A 16,686-nucleotide genomic window follows, 5' to 3' on the forward strand; every position below is an offset into this window, starting at 1 on the left:
ATTCCATCCCTGCCACACTAGACCAACACCAGTTTGCCTACCAGGAAAACAGATCAACAGAAGACACAATCTGTGTTGCCCTCCACACTACACTAGAGCACCTGGAACATCCTGACACATATATGCTCTTTTTGGAACACAACCATCTGCAACTGGACCCCCAGATTGTCAGGCTGGGAAAACAAACATCCTCCACTGTCATCCTGAACACTGGTGTTCCTCAGGGGTGTGTCCTGAGCCCTTACTGTATGCCTTCTTCACCCATTACTGCCAACCTGTCTATGCAACAAACCATCATAAAGTTCGCAGACAACATAGCAGTCATGGGCCTAATCTCCAACAACGATGAGTCAGCATACAGGGATGAGGTGCAAAACCTGACAATCTGGTGTTCCACTAATAATCTCCCCCTGAACAACAAGAAGACAAAGTAGATTGTAGTGGATATCTGTAAAGACAGGAGAACCAATCACAGCCTAGTCTTCATTAACGGTGAAGCAGTAGAGAGTGTCTCCAGTTTTAAGTTTCAGGGGTAAACATCAATGATGACCTCTCCTGAGCCTTGCATACATCCACCATCATTGGGAAGGCAAACATCCCTGCTCTCCACGGCCCCTACATTAAATGCCTTCCAAGAATCCATATTTCTGCATGATTATTCAAGAATAAATGGAAAAAGCATCAGATTCTTTTGGCTCGGCAGAACAACCTTTTGAGGTGTTTAGAAATTTCTTTCATTTTGAGCCCATATATGAGTGGATTAAACAAAGGATGATACAAAACTATTTGTAACGTCATTATTAGACGTGCCATTTTTGGAAAATTAGATTCCAGTCGAGCTATACTGACATCATATGCACTCAAACAGGTGAAGCTAATTAAAACCAACAAGTGGGGTAAACATGTCTCTGCTGCTTTTTTCCTGACTTCTCTACAACTTTGGTAGGTTAATATTAATATCCTTATATATGTAAAAATTACAAAGAGCATAGGGAGTAGTACTAAATTGAATAAAATAACCACACCATATATTGTCACAAATTTTGATCTCACACAATGAAGACTGTAAATTGCATTGTTACAAAATATTCCTTTTAAATTAAAGTTGCACAGTTTAGTATCAGCAATCTGTATTACTAGCACTGCCATTAGACATGCTGGCAAAAGCCATGCTAAAACGAGAAAAATACTGATCGTGTTTTTTCTCATGATAACTGGATATTGCAGAGGTTTACATATAGACACATACCTGTCATAAGCCATGGCTGACAACAGTAAGAAATCGGACATGCCTAAAGTGTAAAATATATAAAATTGAAAAAGACAGGCTGAATATGATATGATCTGTTTTTCAGATAAAAAGTCAATTAACATCTTTGGGTAGATTGCAGTGCTGTAAAGAACAGAGTTCAGTAACAAAGCTGCAATGAAAACATACATAGGCTCATGAAGGTTTTCGTGAACCCATATGAGACACACAATAATGATATTACTGCAGATTATTAGAATATATACTGTAAACATGATCAAAAAATACACATATCTGTATTTTTCCACTTCCACATACCCACCAACAGTTATATATGTTACATTCGATTCATCATCCATTAAGGTTGTCAAAAAAGTAGAAGTTCAGCAATAAAACAGATTACAAATGACTGCTTCATTCAATTTCTTCATTCATAGATAATCTACCTTGAAATACACTCATGTTCATCTCAGACATTCACACAGTGAACTGTCTCTGTGTCCATGGAATGTTTTTTATTGGATTGCTTGACCCTCTATGGATCTCATTAAAGTCTTCACCAAAATAGCAACTACTAGCACCTTACTTTACCAAACTCTAGAGGCCTAAAGTCGCAGCAATTGTTTGGCCTACTTTGCTTGGGCGTGTGCCCCATAATACAACATAACACCCCACACCATTAAAATTGGGATCTGGGAAAAAGTGGAAATAGGTAGATATCTTCTTAACCAACTGCTATTTTCCCCTTGGGTTTTTATGCTCAACTGGGATAAATGTGTTAAAACATATATATTAATGTGCACTAATACAACGTTTTTAAAGACGCTTGCATTGCTACCCCAACTCAAAATATTTGCCAATATTGAGTATGAATACCAGAGCACCAATGCTATCACCCACATTTTTAAATCTGCTTATCACACCTCATGTGATACACAGATGTTCACAAGATAATGGATTGCTATGGTATAACAAACTGAATCTGTAATAGATAGAACCTTGATTGTCCTCCAGTAAACATATGTAAAAGTATCCAGATAACCTTACTGCAGCATACCAATATACATGGTGATGTGGTCATGTCTCGTTTACAAATTCAGAGTTTGCCCTGATACCAATCCAGTACAGGGGAATAATTGCATCTTGTTTAGATATCTTGATTATTGTTTAAAATGTGTCATTGTTGCGCGACAATGTAGTTAAACATATCACTGTCCAGATATGCTCTGCCTTGAGAGTTGTCTGATGTAAAGCAAACATTTTAAGGAAGAATCCACTAAAAGCACATACTCATGGAGCATCTTGTGGCCTTATGGTCCCTACTTCAATTCTGGCTGATTACGTTTTTTCTCTTATTGCACGTCTTTATCTCTAGTGAAATACAGAAAAAAAGAATAAAGAATCTGTATTTTCACTACATCCATGTTTGGCAGGGCTTGTTTTCTGGGAGTTGATGTGAATGGTAGTAGTATGTAGAGGCTGTGGGGATGGGGGCTGCGGCACCCCTGAGAAAGTTTTACCAAAATAAGTGGCCAATCAGACTGATCAGAGCTGCAAGATTTTTTACCTAGAACCCGGCGCTGCAATAGGTGGCAGCCTGACATGACAGCTTCGCTCTGCTTTACTTTTTTTTTTACTTTTAAGATATTTTTTAAACTTAATTTGAGATTGTGTTTCTGGGTTAAAAGTTACTTGTAATAGTTAGTTGTTGTTTTTTTGTGTGATTTAGCAACGTGTGAGGTTGTTTGGATGAGATTTGACAGCAGTGGCAGCAAAATGTGCATGACAATGCCCTCAGCAACCACCAAACAACAACAACAGAGGGCCTTCAATTCATGTGAAGAGCTCTTCCAGTACCAGGATGTACTAGTAGCTTGTCCGAGGGAGATACCCGGCGAGCTGAGGATAAGGAGGAGAGGTGAAAATATAAGCCATGTCTTCCCTCGGTTGTCATGGGGAATGTGCGCTCTCTGAATAACAAGATGGATGAACTCTCTGCCCTAGTGAGTGGACAGCGGGAGTAACAGGAGTGCAGTGTTATATGCCTGACAGAGACGTGGTTGAACGGAAAGATACCAGACTTTTAAGTGGAACTACTCTGCAGACACGGCATCCCAACGCTCTCCCCATAATCCACAGAAATTTCAGCCACGTTGAGATCTCAAAGACACTGACTAACTTCACCCAGTATGTGACCTTTAACACCAGATGGAATAGGACCTTATTATATGCCAACGTTAAGAAGGCATATAGTGCCACAGCCCTCCCTCCCCTTGGAAAATCAGACTTGACTCGACTTGAGCTAATTCTACTTGCTAAATCTTACGCTATGTGTTAGCTCAGTCCGTGTGTTCGTTAAATGAAAGGATAGGAGAAGATGAGCGGTCTCACAGGCTATTTTATTTAGCAGTAAATGAATAAAACATACAGAGCTCTGGGTCGAGATCTTCCTGTCCCTGATGAACAACAGTGGTTTGTCAGTTCATGAAGTCTGACTCCTGTGCTTTCCCTGACCCATTTATACACAAATACAGAATGTTGATGCAATGTGTGAGGTGTTGTCGTCTCCTGATTGGCTGTTGATCTGACTCCATCCTCCATCTTCTCACAGTCCAGGATATGTGACTTTCCTGTGACCTCCTTAAAACAGGCGCAATAGTGACTTCCATGTGACCCCCTTCTTCTGAAACTACACAATCACAGACATCCTGTGGGGAGTTTTAAGGGTTAGTTCTGCATCGTTTAACACAGGATGGTCAGGGCTCTGACTGAATGTTTGACCCCGATCTCCTGTTAATAATAAACCTTTAACCTATACAAGTGGGACGTGTCAACGCTGGTTTCCTTCTTCATCCACACATCAAGAATCTACCTATTTAATTAAACTTCAGGGTAAACTGTCTTCCAGCTGGGATGCATTCTTATTACACAACAAGCTTACTGCTTTCAAATTGTGACACATAGGACCACATATTTATATGAAACAAACAATAAAGTAATTAATCCCCTTATCTGATATTTTAGCAGTGGCCAATTCATAGCATATATCTACAAACTGGACCCCCAGATTGTCAGGTTGGGAAAACAAACATCCTCCACTGTCATCCTGAACACTGGTGTTCCTCAGGGGTGTGTCCTGAGCCCTTACTGTATGCCTTCTTCACCCATTACTGCCAACCTGTCTATGCAACAAACCATCATAAAGTTCGCAGACAACATAGCAGTCATGGGCCTAATCTCCAACAACGATGAGTCAGCATACAGGGATGAGGTGCAAAACCTGACAATCTGGTGTTCCACTAATAATCTCCCCCTGAACAACAAGAAGACGAAGTAGATTGTAGTGGATATCTGTAAAGAGAGGAGAACCAATCACAGCCTAGTCTTCATTAACGGTGAAGCAGTAGAGAGTGTCTCCAGTTTTAAGTTTCAGGGGTAAACATCAATGATGACCTCTCCTGAGCCTTGCATACATCCACCATCATTGGGAAGGCAAACATCCCTGCTCTCCACGGCCCCTGACTGGCAGCTAAGAGTGGACCTCGGCACACAGCTGAAATTTCCACAACACATCACCCACACAACACTCTGGCCTTCTCAGACTCCACCAAGAACGTCATCATGTTGGGAACTCACCGTGCCTTGGGAGGAACACATGGAGGACGTCCCATGAGAGGATAATGAGTAAATACCAGGAACTTGTGGAGGAGTGCAAGGACCGTGGTTGGCGGGCACGCTGCCACGCCATTGAGGTGGGCTGCCGAGGCTTCCTGGTTTGTTCCCTCTGCAAAGGTCTAACAACACTTGCTGTGACCTGAGCAGCGGAAAGGGGAGCCATACATAGCATCACAGAAGCCACAGAAATAGCCAGAAGTTGGCTTTGGATTAAGGGGGAGACTCCTGGCGTGTTGCTGCTGGGATACAAGCTGGGATTTGATCACCCCAGCTGGGTCACCTGGGTGAGGGGTACTGATGTTGAAAGACCCGAAACCCTCGATGAACCGAGGAACATCAATGAAGTTGCATCCCATCGCATCATAGCGATGTACCTGAAAACCTTGCCACTGTCGCCAAGTGCTTGCTCATTTGGGAATGTTGGGTCTCTTTAAAATTACACTTGAAGAGTACGGTTTAGGTTTGTTGTGATTTGGCGCTATACAAATAATGATTGATTGATTGATTGATTGATTGATTGATTGAAACCCAAGGACCAGGACCTCTCCTTGGCCTTGCATACATCCACCATCATTGGGAAGGCACAACAGTGTCTCTTCTTCCTGCGGAAGCTGAGGGGAGCCGGTCTGCCATAGAACCTGCTGGTTAACTTCTACCGGTGCAACGTTGACAGTATCATCTCATACTGCATCACAGTGTGGTTAACCAGGTGCACCAAGAAGGACCAGGGGGCTCTGCAAAGACTCATCAAGACGGCACAATACTGGGACCCAGCTTCCTGCAATCAGGGACATTTATCAAACCTGCTGTCAGGGTAGGGCCTTAAATATATTTCGTGACCCAACACATCCTGGCTACCAACTACTTCCCTCTGGCAGGTGATACAGGACAATTCAGTCAAACACTACGAGACTGAAAAATAGCTTCTTCTTCCCCCGAGCTGTTAAACTAATGAACACGGCCTGATCCCCTCATCCCACACACACACTCACTGGAATGTGGCCTACTCTTACAACAAGCATTGTAGTTCAGAGACTCTAGAATGAATACCAAGGTGCATTGAAGCTGTTCTGGAAGCATGTGGTGGTCCAACACCTTACTTTGTCACCCGTCTGTATGCATATACACACACGTTCATAACAGTTAATTGAAAAAATATTTGGATGACTTAAAATGAATTAAAAGATATTTATAAATCATTTCAACAAATGGATAAATCAGTACATTGGTCAAGCTGATCATATACTCTTTACTCTCTATCATATATAAAAATACATAGTCTACATTAAATGCCTTCCAAGAATCCATATTTCTGCATGATTATTCAAGAATAAATGGAAAAAGCATCAGATTCTTTTGGATCGGCAGAACAACCTTTTGAGGTGTTTAGAAATTTCTTTCATTTTGAGCCCATATATGAGTGGATTAAACAAAGGATGATACAAAACTATTTGTAACGTCATTATTAGACGTGCCATTTTTGGAAAATTAGATTCCAGTCGAGCTATACTGACATCATATGCACTCAAACAGGTGATGCTGATTAAAACCAACAAGTGGGGTAAACATGTCTCTGCTGCTTTTTTCCTGACTTCTCTACAACTTTGGTAGGTTAATATTAATATCCTTATATATGTAAAAATTATAAAGAGCATAGGGAGTAGTATAAAATTGAATAAAATAACCACACCATATATTGTCACAAATTTTGATCTGACACAATGAAGACTGTAAATTGCATTGTTACAAAATATTCCTTTTAAATTAAAGTTGCACAGTTTAGTATCAGCAATCTGTATTACTAGCACTGCCATTTGACATGCTGGCAAAAGCCACGCTAAAACCAGAAAAATACTGATCATGTTTTTTCTCATGATAACTGGATATTGCAGAGGTTTACATATAGACACATACCTGTCATAAGCCATGGCTGACAACAGTAAGAAATCGGACAAGCCTAAACTGTAAAATATATAAAATTGAAAAAGACAGGCTGAATATGATATGATCTGTTTTTCAGATAAAAAGTCAATTAACATCTTTGGGTAGATTGCAGTGCTGTAAAGAACAGAGTTCAGTAACAAAGCTGCAATGAAAACATACATAGGCTCATGAAGGTTTTTGTGAACCCATATGAGACACACAATAATGATATTACTGCAGATTATTAGAATATATACTGTAAACATGATCAAAAAATAAACATATCTGTATTTTTCCACTTCCACATACCCATCAACAGTTATATATGTTACATTTAATTCATCATCCATTAAGGTTGTCAACAAAGTAGAAGTTCAGCAATAAAACAGATTACAAATGACTGCTTCATTCAATTTCTTCATTCATAGATAATCTACCTTGAAATACACTCATGTTCATCTCAGACATTCACACAGTGAACTGTCTCTGTGTCCATGGAATGTTTTTTATTGGATTGCTTGACCCTCTATGGATCTCATTAAAGTCTTCACCAAAATAGCAACTACTAGCACTTAACTTTACCAAACTCTAGAGGCCTAAAGTCGCAGCAATTGTTTGGCCTACTTTGCTTGGGCGTGTGCCCCATAATACAACATAACACCCCACACCATTAAAATTGGGATCTGGGAAAAAGTGGAAATAGGTAGATATCTTCTGCACCAACTGCTATTTTCCCCTTGTGTTTTTATGCTCAACTGGGATAAATGTGTTAAAACATATATATTAATGTGCACTAATATAACGTTTTTAAAGACGCTTGCGTTGCTACCCCAACTCAAAATATTTGCCAATATTGAGTATGAATACCAGAGCACCAATGCTATCACCCACATTTTTAAATCTGCTTATCACACCTCATGTGATACACAGATGTTCACAAGATGATGGATTTACGGTATAACAAACTGAATCTGTAATAGATAGAACCTTTATTGTCCTCCAGTAAACATATGTAAAACTCCAGATAACCATACTGCAGCATACCAATATACATGGTGATGTGGTCATGTCTCGTTTACAAAGTCAGAGTTTTCCCTGATACCAATCCAGTACAGGGGAATAATTGCATCTTGTTTAGATATCTTGATTATTGTTTAAAATGTGTCATTGTTGCGCAACAATGTAGTTAAACATATCACTGTTCAGATTTTTTTAAATGGTGCATTATTGTGTTATTGTCCCATTTGACACCGTCCAGCCAGTACAGCTGGCTGAGAAGCTCTAAGTGATGCAAGTGGACCAGGACCTCATTACATTGATAACGGACAACCTCACAGACAGGCTACAGCATGTCAGGCTGCAAAGCTGCTTGTCAGACGTGGTTTTAAGCAACACTGGCACACCCCACGGAACTGTACTGTCACTGTTTTTGTTCACTATATACACCTCTGACTTCTGCTTCAACTCCAGGACGTGCCACCTGCAGAAGTTCTCAGATGACTCCTCCATTGTTGGCTGTATCACAGACAATAAGGAGGAGGAGTACAGAGACCTAGTTGCAACAGGAACCACCTACAGCTCAAGCTCAAGCTTCATACAGAAAACCAAGGAGCTGTTGGTGGACTTCCGGTGCAGAAAGTACCCCCCCCCCCCCGACATCTGTTTTCATAAATAGGGAGGGGGTGGAGATAGTCGACACTCGGGCTGAATAACAAGCTGGACTGGTCAGAAAATGATGATAAGCTAACGATGAAAGTGTGTAATTGTGCTATTGGATACTGTGAGTGACAGGTGACAATTCAATATGCAAAGTGGCAATGCTATCTTCAATACAGTTTTAATTATCTCAATGAAAATTGTGAATTAAAATTGAATTAATTAAATTCCATATTGCCATGGTATTTCACCTTTATTCAAATGGAAATACAATCTGCAAAATGGCAATTCATTTTGCAAAATGGCAATTAAATATTCAATTTAGTCATGCAATTTGATAATGTATTCAGCAATTGACAATTCAATACGCAAAGCAGCAATGCAATCCTCAATACAGTTTATATTATCTCAATGAAACCCTAACCCACCCATAGAGTCCAAGTAGGTCTGGTACTCCATACTGCTGTTCAGTGCATATGCACAGACAACAGTCAGAGTCTTCCTCCCAGCAACAAAGAGTCGCAAGGAGGCGACCCTCTCTTTCCACGGGGAGAACTACAACACTGCTGCGCTCAGCCAGGGACTGTGAGTATCCCCACACCCACTTGGTGCATTTCCCCCTGGAAAACTCTGGAAAAGAAGGGAATTCAGCCCCTATTCAGGGGTTGGGTTCCAGAGCGAGTGCTGTGTGTAGAGGTCAGCTATATCTAGCTGGTGGTACCACTCCACCTCCCACACCAGATCTGGCTCTTTTCCCACCAGCAAAGTGACGTTCCACATCCCTAGAGCTGATTTAGGATGCCAGGGATCTGCATGCCTAGGCCCATGCCTCTGCCCAATGCCTGATCAACATCGCAACCAACCCCAGACTTTATCCCTGCAGGTGCATTATAAAAGTCCACATTTCAGAACATCAGTAAGCAGCCAAGCAATACTTGGCAGTTAGTCAATCATGGGAAAAACACAAACACAACAATAAAAATCTATTAATTTATTCATTAATAGAACATGACAGGACATTGAAAATCACAACATTAATAACAGATCACAATAAGAGGGTTCAAACTTTCTCACTCGCCATGATGACCTCTGCCTGTAATCATGTTTGTCCTTGGGCTATCAGGATTATGATGGTAATCTGAGTTAGCAAATGGTCATATCATTCCTTGTGCTGTCCTAGATAGTGCACTTTTTTGTTTTGTTTTTGTATGTTTTCCACAGGAGTAAAAGATTAACCACACTAACCCTATGATTACCTCCCATTTCTCATTAAAATTCGTGGAAAAAAATGTACATGGAACATTACTTATTCATGATTTTTTACAAAGCTGTGAGTGGTCTGACCTTTTAGACAGGATCTAAAGCAAGACAATATTTGTGACCCTGAAATGTTGTCCAGGAGGAAATGTGTACAATGTCTTGATTAAGTATTATATGTGTTTAAAACTGTTGTATGTCTGACATCAGGCACTTTAAGCACTGTTTAAATCTGCCAAGAGTTAATACTAAAGATGGTAAAGCAGCCTTCTGTTTTTATGCTCCCATGCATTTGGAACATCTTCCCAGTCTATCAGTCAATGTTTTCATTGGTATAGAAAAGTTCAGCCTTTGAGGTTTACCTTTATCTGCTTTGTTAAACCCCAGAACACACATTTAAAAGATACATTCACAATTTTCCAAGCTTCCCTTAATACAACAGTCAAGTGCCCATATGAACACTGGTATTCCTATTCCCTGAGTTCATACCTGTTATTAAAAGATCTCCTGTCAGTGTTCATTTCTCCTCCGGACTGCTGTATTAAGACAGACTTGAAAAAATGGCAACTAATGTTTTTGTTTATTTTCATTTCATTTCATTTTTCATTTCAGGCAACTGTTAAACATCATTACATTGATAAAGGGAAGTGGTACCCTCTTTTAAAGTGTGGCTACAGTATGACTGCTGGATTGCAATACTGTTTGCTCTCAGTCTAAATCACCTGCCAACCAAGAAAAACACCATGTGTGGTAAAGGATCCAACATGCCTACGCGTAATTCCCTATAATTTTTTTACATCTTGCTAGGACAGTGCATTGATGGACAAACATTCCCAAGCCCCTTTCATGAAAAAAATCTTATTTAACAGATCATCTTTGCAGCCACAGCAGTCTTCCATACACAACCATGTACAACACTGCATAACAGAAAACATCCAGTTACTCAGGGTAAATGCAATATGTAGACAGTGTAGCCCAATATCACATTTACATAGTATCACAGAAATGATCTGACTGGGATTCATTTGGCTACATTAACAACTTACTCGAAACCCAGCCCAACCTTTCTAGCAAGGCCAGGGGGAAAAAATAAAATCTTAAATATGTAAGGAAAACCATGAGAGATGAAATTCACATTCTGCCCATCACTGACTAACAAAGCTGCAGTTGACATATACCAAAAACATGTGGCTGATCATTACATTTTTAAGGCTTAAGATATTCATAAAAAATTGTAAAGAGGGTTTTAGCATAGAAACAAATCTATATGTTAAATATCTACTAAGTATTAGAGTATGCACACCTTTGCATTATTATGACAGAAGAAATGACTGTATATTAGCATCAATACAATTACACTAATTTTAATGGATTAGATCACTTTCGCTTGACAGAACAACCTCTTGAGGTGTTTAGTAATTTCTTTCATTTTTAGCCCATAGATAATCGGATTAAAGAGAGGATGATAAATAACAAATTGTAATGTCATAATTAAATGTACAGTTTTTGTAAAATTAGGTCCCAGTCTAATTATACTGACATCGTATGCACACAAACAGGCAAAGCTGATTAAAACCAGAAGATGGGGTAAACAGGTCTGTGCAGCTTTTTTCCTGACCTCTCCACAGCTCCTATAGGATATTATAAATATCTTTGTGTATGTAAAGATGATGAAGAGCATAGGAAAAAGTGCAATGTTCATCAGAGCCACAATGCCAAATATAGATCGTGCTGTTGAACTCACACAGTGGAGTTGGTAAATGGTGTTATTACAAAAAATTCCTTTTAATGTTAGGCTGCAGAGTTTCATATCAGCACTCAGTATTGCTGGTACTGCAATCTGACATGCTGGCAAAAGCCACGCTAAAGCCAAAAAAATGATGACAGTTGTTTTTCTCATGATAGTTGGATAATGCAGAGGTTTACATATAGACACATACCTGTCATAAGCCATGGCTGACAACAGTAAGAATTCTGAACCATTTAAAGAATAAAATAGAAAAAATTGAAAGAGACAGGCTGAATAAGATATGATCTGTTTTTTGGATAAAAAGTCAATTAACATCTTTGGGTACATAGCAGTGCTTAAAACAACAGAGTTCAGTAGCAAGGCTGCAATGAAAATGTACATAGGCTCATGAAGGTTTTTGTGAGTCCAGATAAGGCATATAATTGTGGAATTACAGCATATTATTAGAATGTATACTATAAACATGATCAGAAAATAAAGATACCCATATTTGTTCACATCCACATGCCCATCAAAAGTTATATATGTTACATTAGCTTCATGATCCATTAATGTTGTCAAAAACTAAATGTTCATTAATAAAACAGACAATTACATTACTAGTGTCACTTTTTAAAAATAATTTAAATGATAATACTAACATCTAACCTGTCCTGGAGTGTATTATTCATTCTTAGATACCTGACCTTGAATTGTACTTGCTTTTTGTTCATCTCCAAAATATAGAAAGTGAACAGCTCTGTGGGGGGTTTCATTAGATTGCTTCACCCTCCAAGGATCTCATTAATTTCTCTTCTTGTGACAGGAGAAAAGTTTTTTTGTTGGGCCAGATCTATGACTCCAGAAATAGTAACAAAGGCCACTTGAAGCAGTACCAAAGAACAATATTCAAAAGTCTAGTATGTGCAAGTGCAAGTTTCCTCAAAGTTCGGTGCAATCTTTCCTCAAGCTAGACTAAAGATATGGTGATTTCCAGTGTTGGGTGTAACGTGTTACAATGTACAATTACTACAGTCAGTAATCACATTACAGTTACTAAACAAACAAATATGGAGTTACTTGGGTTACATAAGTCCTTCAATTATCATGTATAACTTGGGCTGATAAAAAAATAATCAAAGGTGCAACTACCTGTTCTCTATCGTGTCAAGACTATCTCTCCATCCTACATATTCCATATGTATGGGGACTGACCCCAAAGGGGCAGCTGTTGTGGATTACTCTTTAAGACACATCACCTGTCGTGGCCACACTGATTGGCAACCTGGGGCTATATAAGCACCACACCTGTGTGGCCACTCTGATTCCTTGATTTCCACTGCAAGCAGTTGTATGTGATTCTCTTGAGAAGCGTAAGAGTAGCGTGTGGAAGGTCCGTGACCAGGGGGTTTCACCAGCCCCACAGCCAAGACCACCTCAATTAGGTTCTGTTGCTTCCAGTGATCTACGGGTCAGTTTGGAGGCCAGCTGACAGGGGGTTGTACAAGTTTTTGAGGCCCCTACGTTGCAAGATGTTGGCTGTACCACAGGTTCAACAGGCCATCCTCCAGGGCGACTGGTTTGCCACGATAGACCTGGATGATGCATATTTTCAGATCCCGATATGGGAAGGGCACAGACGTTATCTCAGGTTCGCCTTCAAAGGCAGAACCTTCAAGTTCTGTGTCCTCCCATTTGGCATCTCGCTTGCCCCCCGCACGTTCACAAGGTGCATGAACGCCGTACTGGGACCCTTGCGGAGGGTATTCGCATCCTCAATTACCTTGACGACTGGCTGGTGTGGGCTCGCTCAGAGGGGCAGTGCCGCAGAGATGTGACTTGTCTCCAGCAGCACTTACAGTACCTAGGCCTGCACCTCAACAGGAAGAAGAGCAGGATCCAGCCTTCACAGTCCACGGAGTTCCTAGGCATGTGTTTGGATGCCAGGGCAGGGACTCTTTACTTGACTCCTGTGAGACAGGCCGCCCTCAGGGCTTGCTTGTCCCAGTTCCGGCTTGGGGCCAGGGTGACCTGGAGGCAATGTTTCCGCCTCTTGGGGTTAATGGCAGCCACTGTGCAGGTCATACCCCTGGCTCTTCTGAACATGCGCCCAGTGCAGCACTGCCTCCTGGGCCTTGGACTTTGCCCACGGAGGAATCTGCAGGCCAGCGTATTGGTGAAGCGCAGACTGTGTGTGGCTCTCCGTTCATGGCGGCGGCTGACCACCTTGGCACGTGGGATGGCATTGGGGCCTGTGTTGCGTCGCCAGGTGGTGTCATCAGACGCATCCCTGGTAGGCTGGCGGGCTGTCCACGAAGGCAAGGGCATCAGCAGCCTTTGGCACGGACCCTGGTTAGCGCAGCACATAAATGTTTTGGAGCTGCAGGCTATCCATGTGGCTCTTCTGCACTTCCTGCCAGAGCTACAGGACCGCCATGTGCTGATGGGGGCGGGCGGCGCAGTGGCGGCGGCGTGTATCAACAGTCAAGGGGGCCTAGGTTCCCCTTGCCTTTTGGTGTGTGCCGCCACTACTGTACTGTCTGTTCCCCCTGTGCAGATTGGCTCGGATAATATGGGAGCTCATCCCCAGTTCAAGTCCCTGAGGGCCACATACGTGCCAGGTCGGGAGAACCTTGCTGTAGATCGGCTCTCCAAGGGGGGACCCCTCCCCGGAGAGTGGCGGCTGCATCCAGAGGTTGTGAGCGGAATATTGGATCGCTACGGGGCAGCCGTGGCAGATCTTTTTGCATCCAGGGAGAACACTCATTGTCCCCTCTTTTTCTCCATGGGGAGGGACGATCCTCCCTTAGGGACGGATGCGATGGCACATCAGTGGCCACTGGGCCTCCTGTATGCCTTCCCTCCCTTCATCCTCCTGCACCAACTCCTACAGAGAGTCCAGGTAGAGGATGTGAGCCTCATCCTGGTGGCCCCCAATTGGCCCCAGATGATTTGGTTTGCGGAGATTCCGCCCCTTCTTCAGGGACAACCGTGGGAGCTACCCTTCGCCGGGACCTCCTGTCCCAGGCCAAGGGAACTCTTTTTCATCCCCCTCAACGTCTCCCTCGACGGATGGTGGCAGCCATAAAGGCGGCCCATGTTAGCCCTCGTAAACTGGCACAGGGTTGTTGTGACCTTATTGCTCAGTTCCTTAGGGGGTTTGTAGGGTTGCTCCCTCTCCCAGGGATTGGGAGATGGTTTTGTCAGCCTTGCGGCATGGGCCATTCGAGCCTCTGGAAACGGTTGAGCTGAAATGGCTTTCGCTCAATACAACACTCTTGTTGGCTATTGTGTCGACAAAAAGGGTGGGTGAGCTACATGCCCTTTCCGTGCATGAAGAGTGCTGCCGCTTCTTCCCTGGGAATGCTTTGGTGCAGCTGCGCCCTAATCCTGCATTCCATCCTAAGGTCTGGTCTTAGTCCCACGCCAACCAATCTTTTGAGCTGCGCCCTTTCCACCCTACTCAGGATGGTGGAGTTGGGTCGAGTAGGGGATCACTGTCGTGTCCCGTTAGGGCCTTGACGCTGTATATTCAGCGGACTCGTGGCCACAGGGCTACGGCTCAGCTCTGTGTATAAGGAGGCAGGTAAGCCTGCCCCGGCAGGGGTGCGTGCACATTCCACACGGGGCCTCGCTACCTCCTGGGCCATGTGGAGAGGTGCCCCCATGTCTGAGATTTGTATTGCGGCCTCTTGGTCGAGCCCGTCCACCTTTATAAGGTTTTACTGCATGAATGTGGCAGCCGGCATCCCGTTCACTGAGCGTGTGCTTGGCATAGTGCAGTAGGACACGGCCGAATATACCATGCCTCCGGTGCCATGGCTCCTAAAGAGCACCTGGGCTTGGAGTGATGTCGTTTTTTTTCTTTCTTTCTGGACTAGCCTGGCAGGCTAGGTGACCTTCCACCCATTTAGCGGCTGGCCTTAGCGTCTGGCAGGGCCAGCTTAGCCTTGGTGGCGTCTTGCGCTGGGGTCATGGGTGTGTATATAGTGTAAGATTTGTACATAGTTCCTTGGTTTGAGCACGTTGGTGGTTCTGGTGGCGGTGACATCTCATTCGAACTGCTTGGACAGAGTCCCCATACATATGGAATATGTAGGATGGAGAGATAGTCTTGACACGATAGATAGAGAACGGATGGTTACATGGTAACCTAGGTTCTCTGAGTGGAGAGACTATCTCTCCAGCTATAAGCCGCTCTGAAATGTGTTCCAATCAAGGTTAATCAGAGTGGCCACACGGGTGTGGTGCTTATAAAGCCCCAGGTTGCCAATCAGTGTGGCCACCACAGGTGATGTGTCTTAAAGAGTAATCCACAACAGCTGCCCCTTTGGGGTCAGTCTCTCCACTCAGAGAACCTAGGTTACCATGTAACCATCCGATCTCTCATGCTAACACAAAGCTAATAGCGAAACACTGACGGACCTACAGTGATGCTCAAGCTGAGTGTATGCAAAACCCCAACCAACCAACCAGCCAAAGCTGTTGCTCGTTAATCTTCAGCTTTCAGAAACAAACTCAGTGAAGTATGGATAATAGTGAACAGACAACCGTCATCAGACAGGAAGACTTTGGTGAGCTATCTGTTAAGATGGAAACACTATCTAGTGCACCTGTGTAAATGCTCTTTAGCCTGGTCAGTCTCCTGCTGACTACGAGGAGAAACCGGTTGTCTATATATTATTTTGAGGCAGTTATTATTAGTACAACATGGTGTTATGATGGTCAAGACCCATATCATTTTATCTGTTGATATATTATTTTTTACAAGTTTCTAAGGACAATGCAAAAGTAATGTAACTAGTAGTGTAATTACTTTCCACAGGGAGAAAATTAAGTAACGTAACACATTACTTAAAAAAAAAGAAAAAAAAAGTAACGAGTAATGTATAATACATTACATTTTTTGAGTAAAGACCCCAACAATGGTGATTTCTATAAACTCATCAATCAATCAAGTAAACTGTGGTGGTGGCACTTTGGGTATGGAAAGGAGGACAAGCCCATGTTCAGCAGTGTAGGCCATTCAGTTACAGACTATGAGAACTGCTGAAGCAAAAGCAGCATGTTAGCAAAGCAGCAGCACTTTCAGTTCCCTATCTGTGTCTAGACATGATGTGTAATTGTGCCGATATATATTGTCAATATGACTGTCAACCATCATTTCCACTGTCCATTTTTGCTGGCATTGTAGAAC

The 16,686-nt window shown here is 42.4% G+C and overlaps 3 protein-coding genes across 3 annotated transcripts; all 3 read right to left on the reverse strand.

Moving 5' to 3' along the window:
* Nucleotides 1-681: 681 nt before the first annotated feature.
* LOC133993444 (olfactory receptor 11A1-like) lies at nt 682-1,617 on the reverse strand. Its single transcript, XM_062432425.1, has one exon. The coding sequence runs from the start codon at nt 1,606-1,608 to the stop codon at nt 682-684; it is 927 nt and encodes a 308-aa protein (XP_062288409.1). The 5' UTR covers nt 1,609-1,617.
* A 4,653-nt stretch (nt 1,618-6,270) lies between these two features.
* On the reverse strand, nt 6,271-7,197 carry LOC133993082 (olfactory receptor 11A1-like). Its single transcript, XM_062431931.1, has one exon. The coding sequence runs from the start codon at nt 7,195-7,197 to the stop codon at nt 6,271-6,273; it is 927 nt and encodes a 308-aa protein (XP_062287915.1).
* A 3,935-nt stretch (nt 7,198-11,132) lies between these two features.
* Nucleotides 11,133-12,059, reverse strand: LOC133993057 (olfactory receptor 6N2-like). The gene has a single exon (XM_062431900.1). The coding sequence runs from the start codon at nt 12,057-12,059 to the stop codon at nt 11,133-11,135; it is 927 nt and encodes a 308-aa protein (XP_062287884.1).
* Nucleotides 12,060-16,686: the final 4,627 nt, after the last annotated feature.

Source organism: Scomber scombrus, chromosome 13 (genome assembly GCF_963691925.1).
Source record: "Scomber scombrus chromosome 13, fScoSco1.1, whole genome shotgun sequence".
NCBI classification, from domain to species: domain Eukaryota; kingdom Metazoa; phylum Chordata; class Actinopteri; order Scombriformes; family Scombridae; genus Scomber; species Scomber scombrus.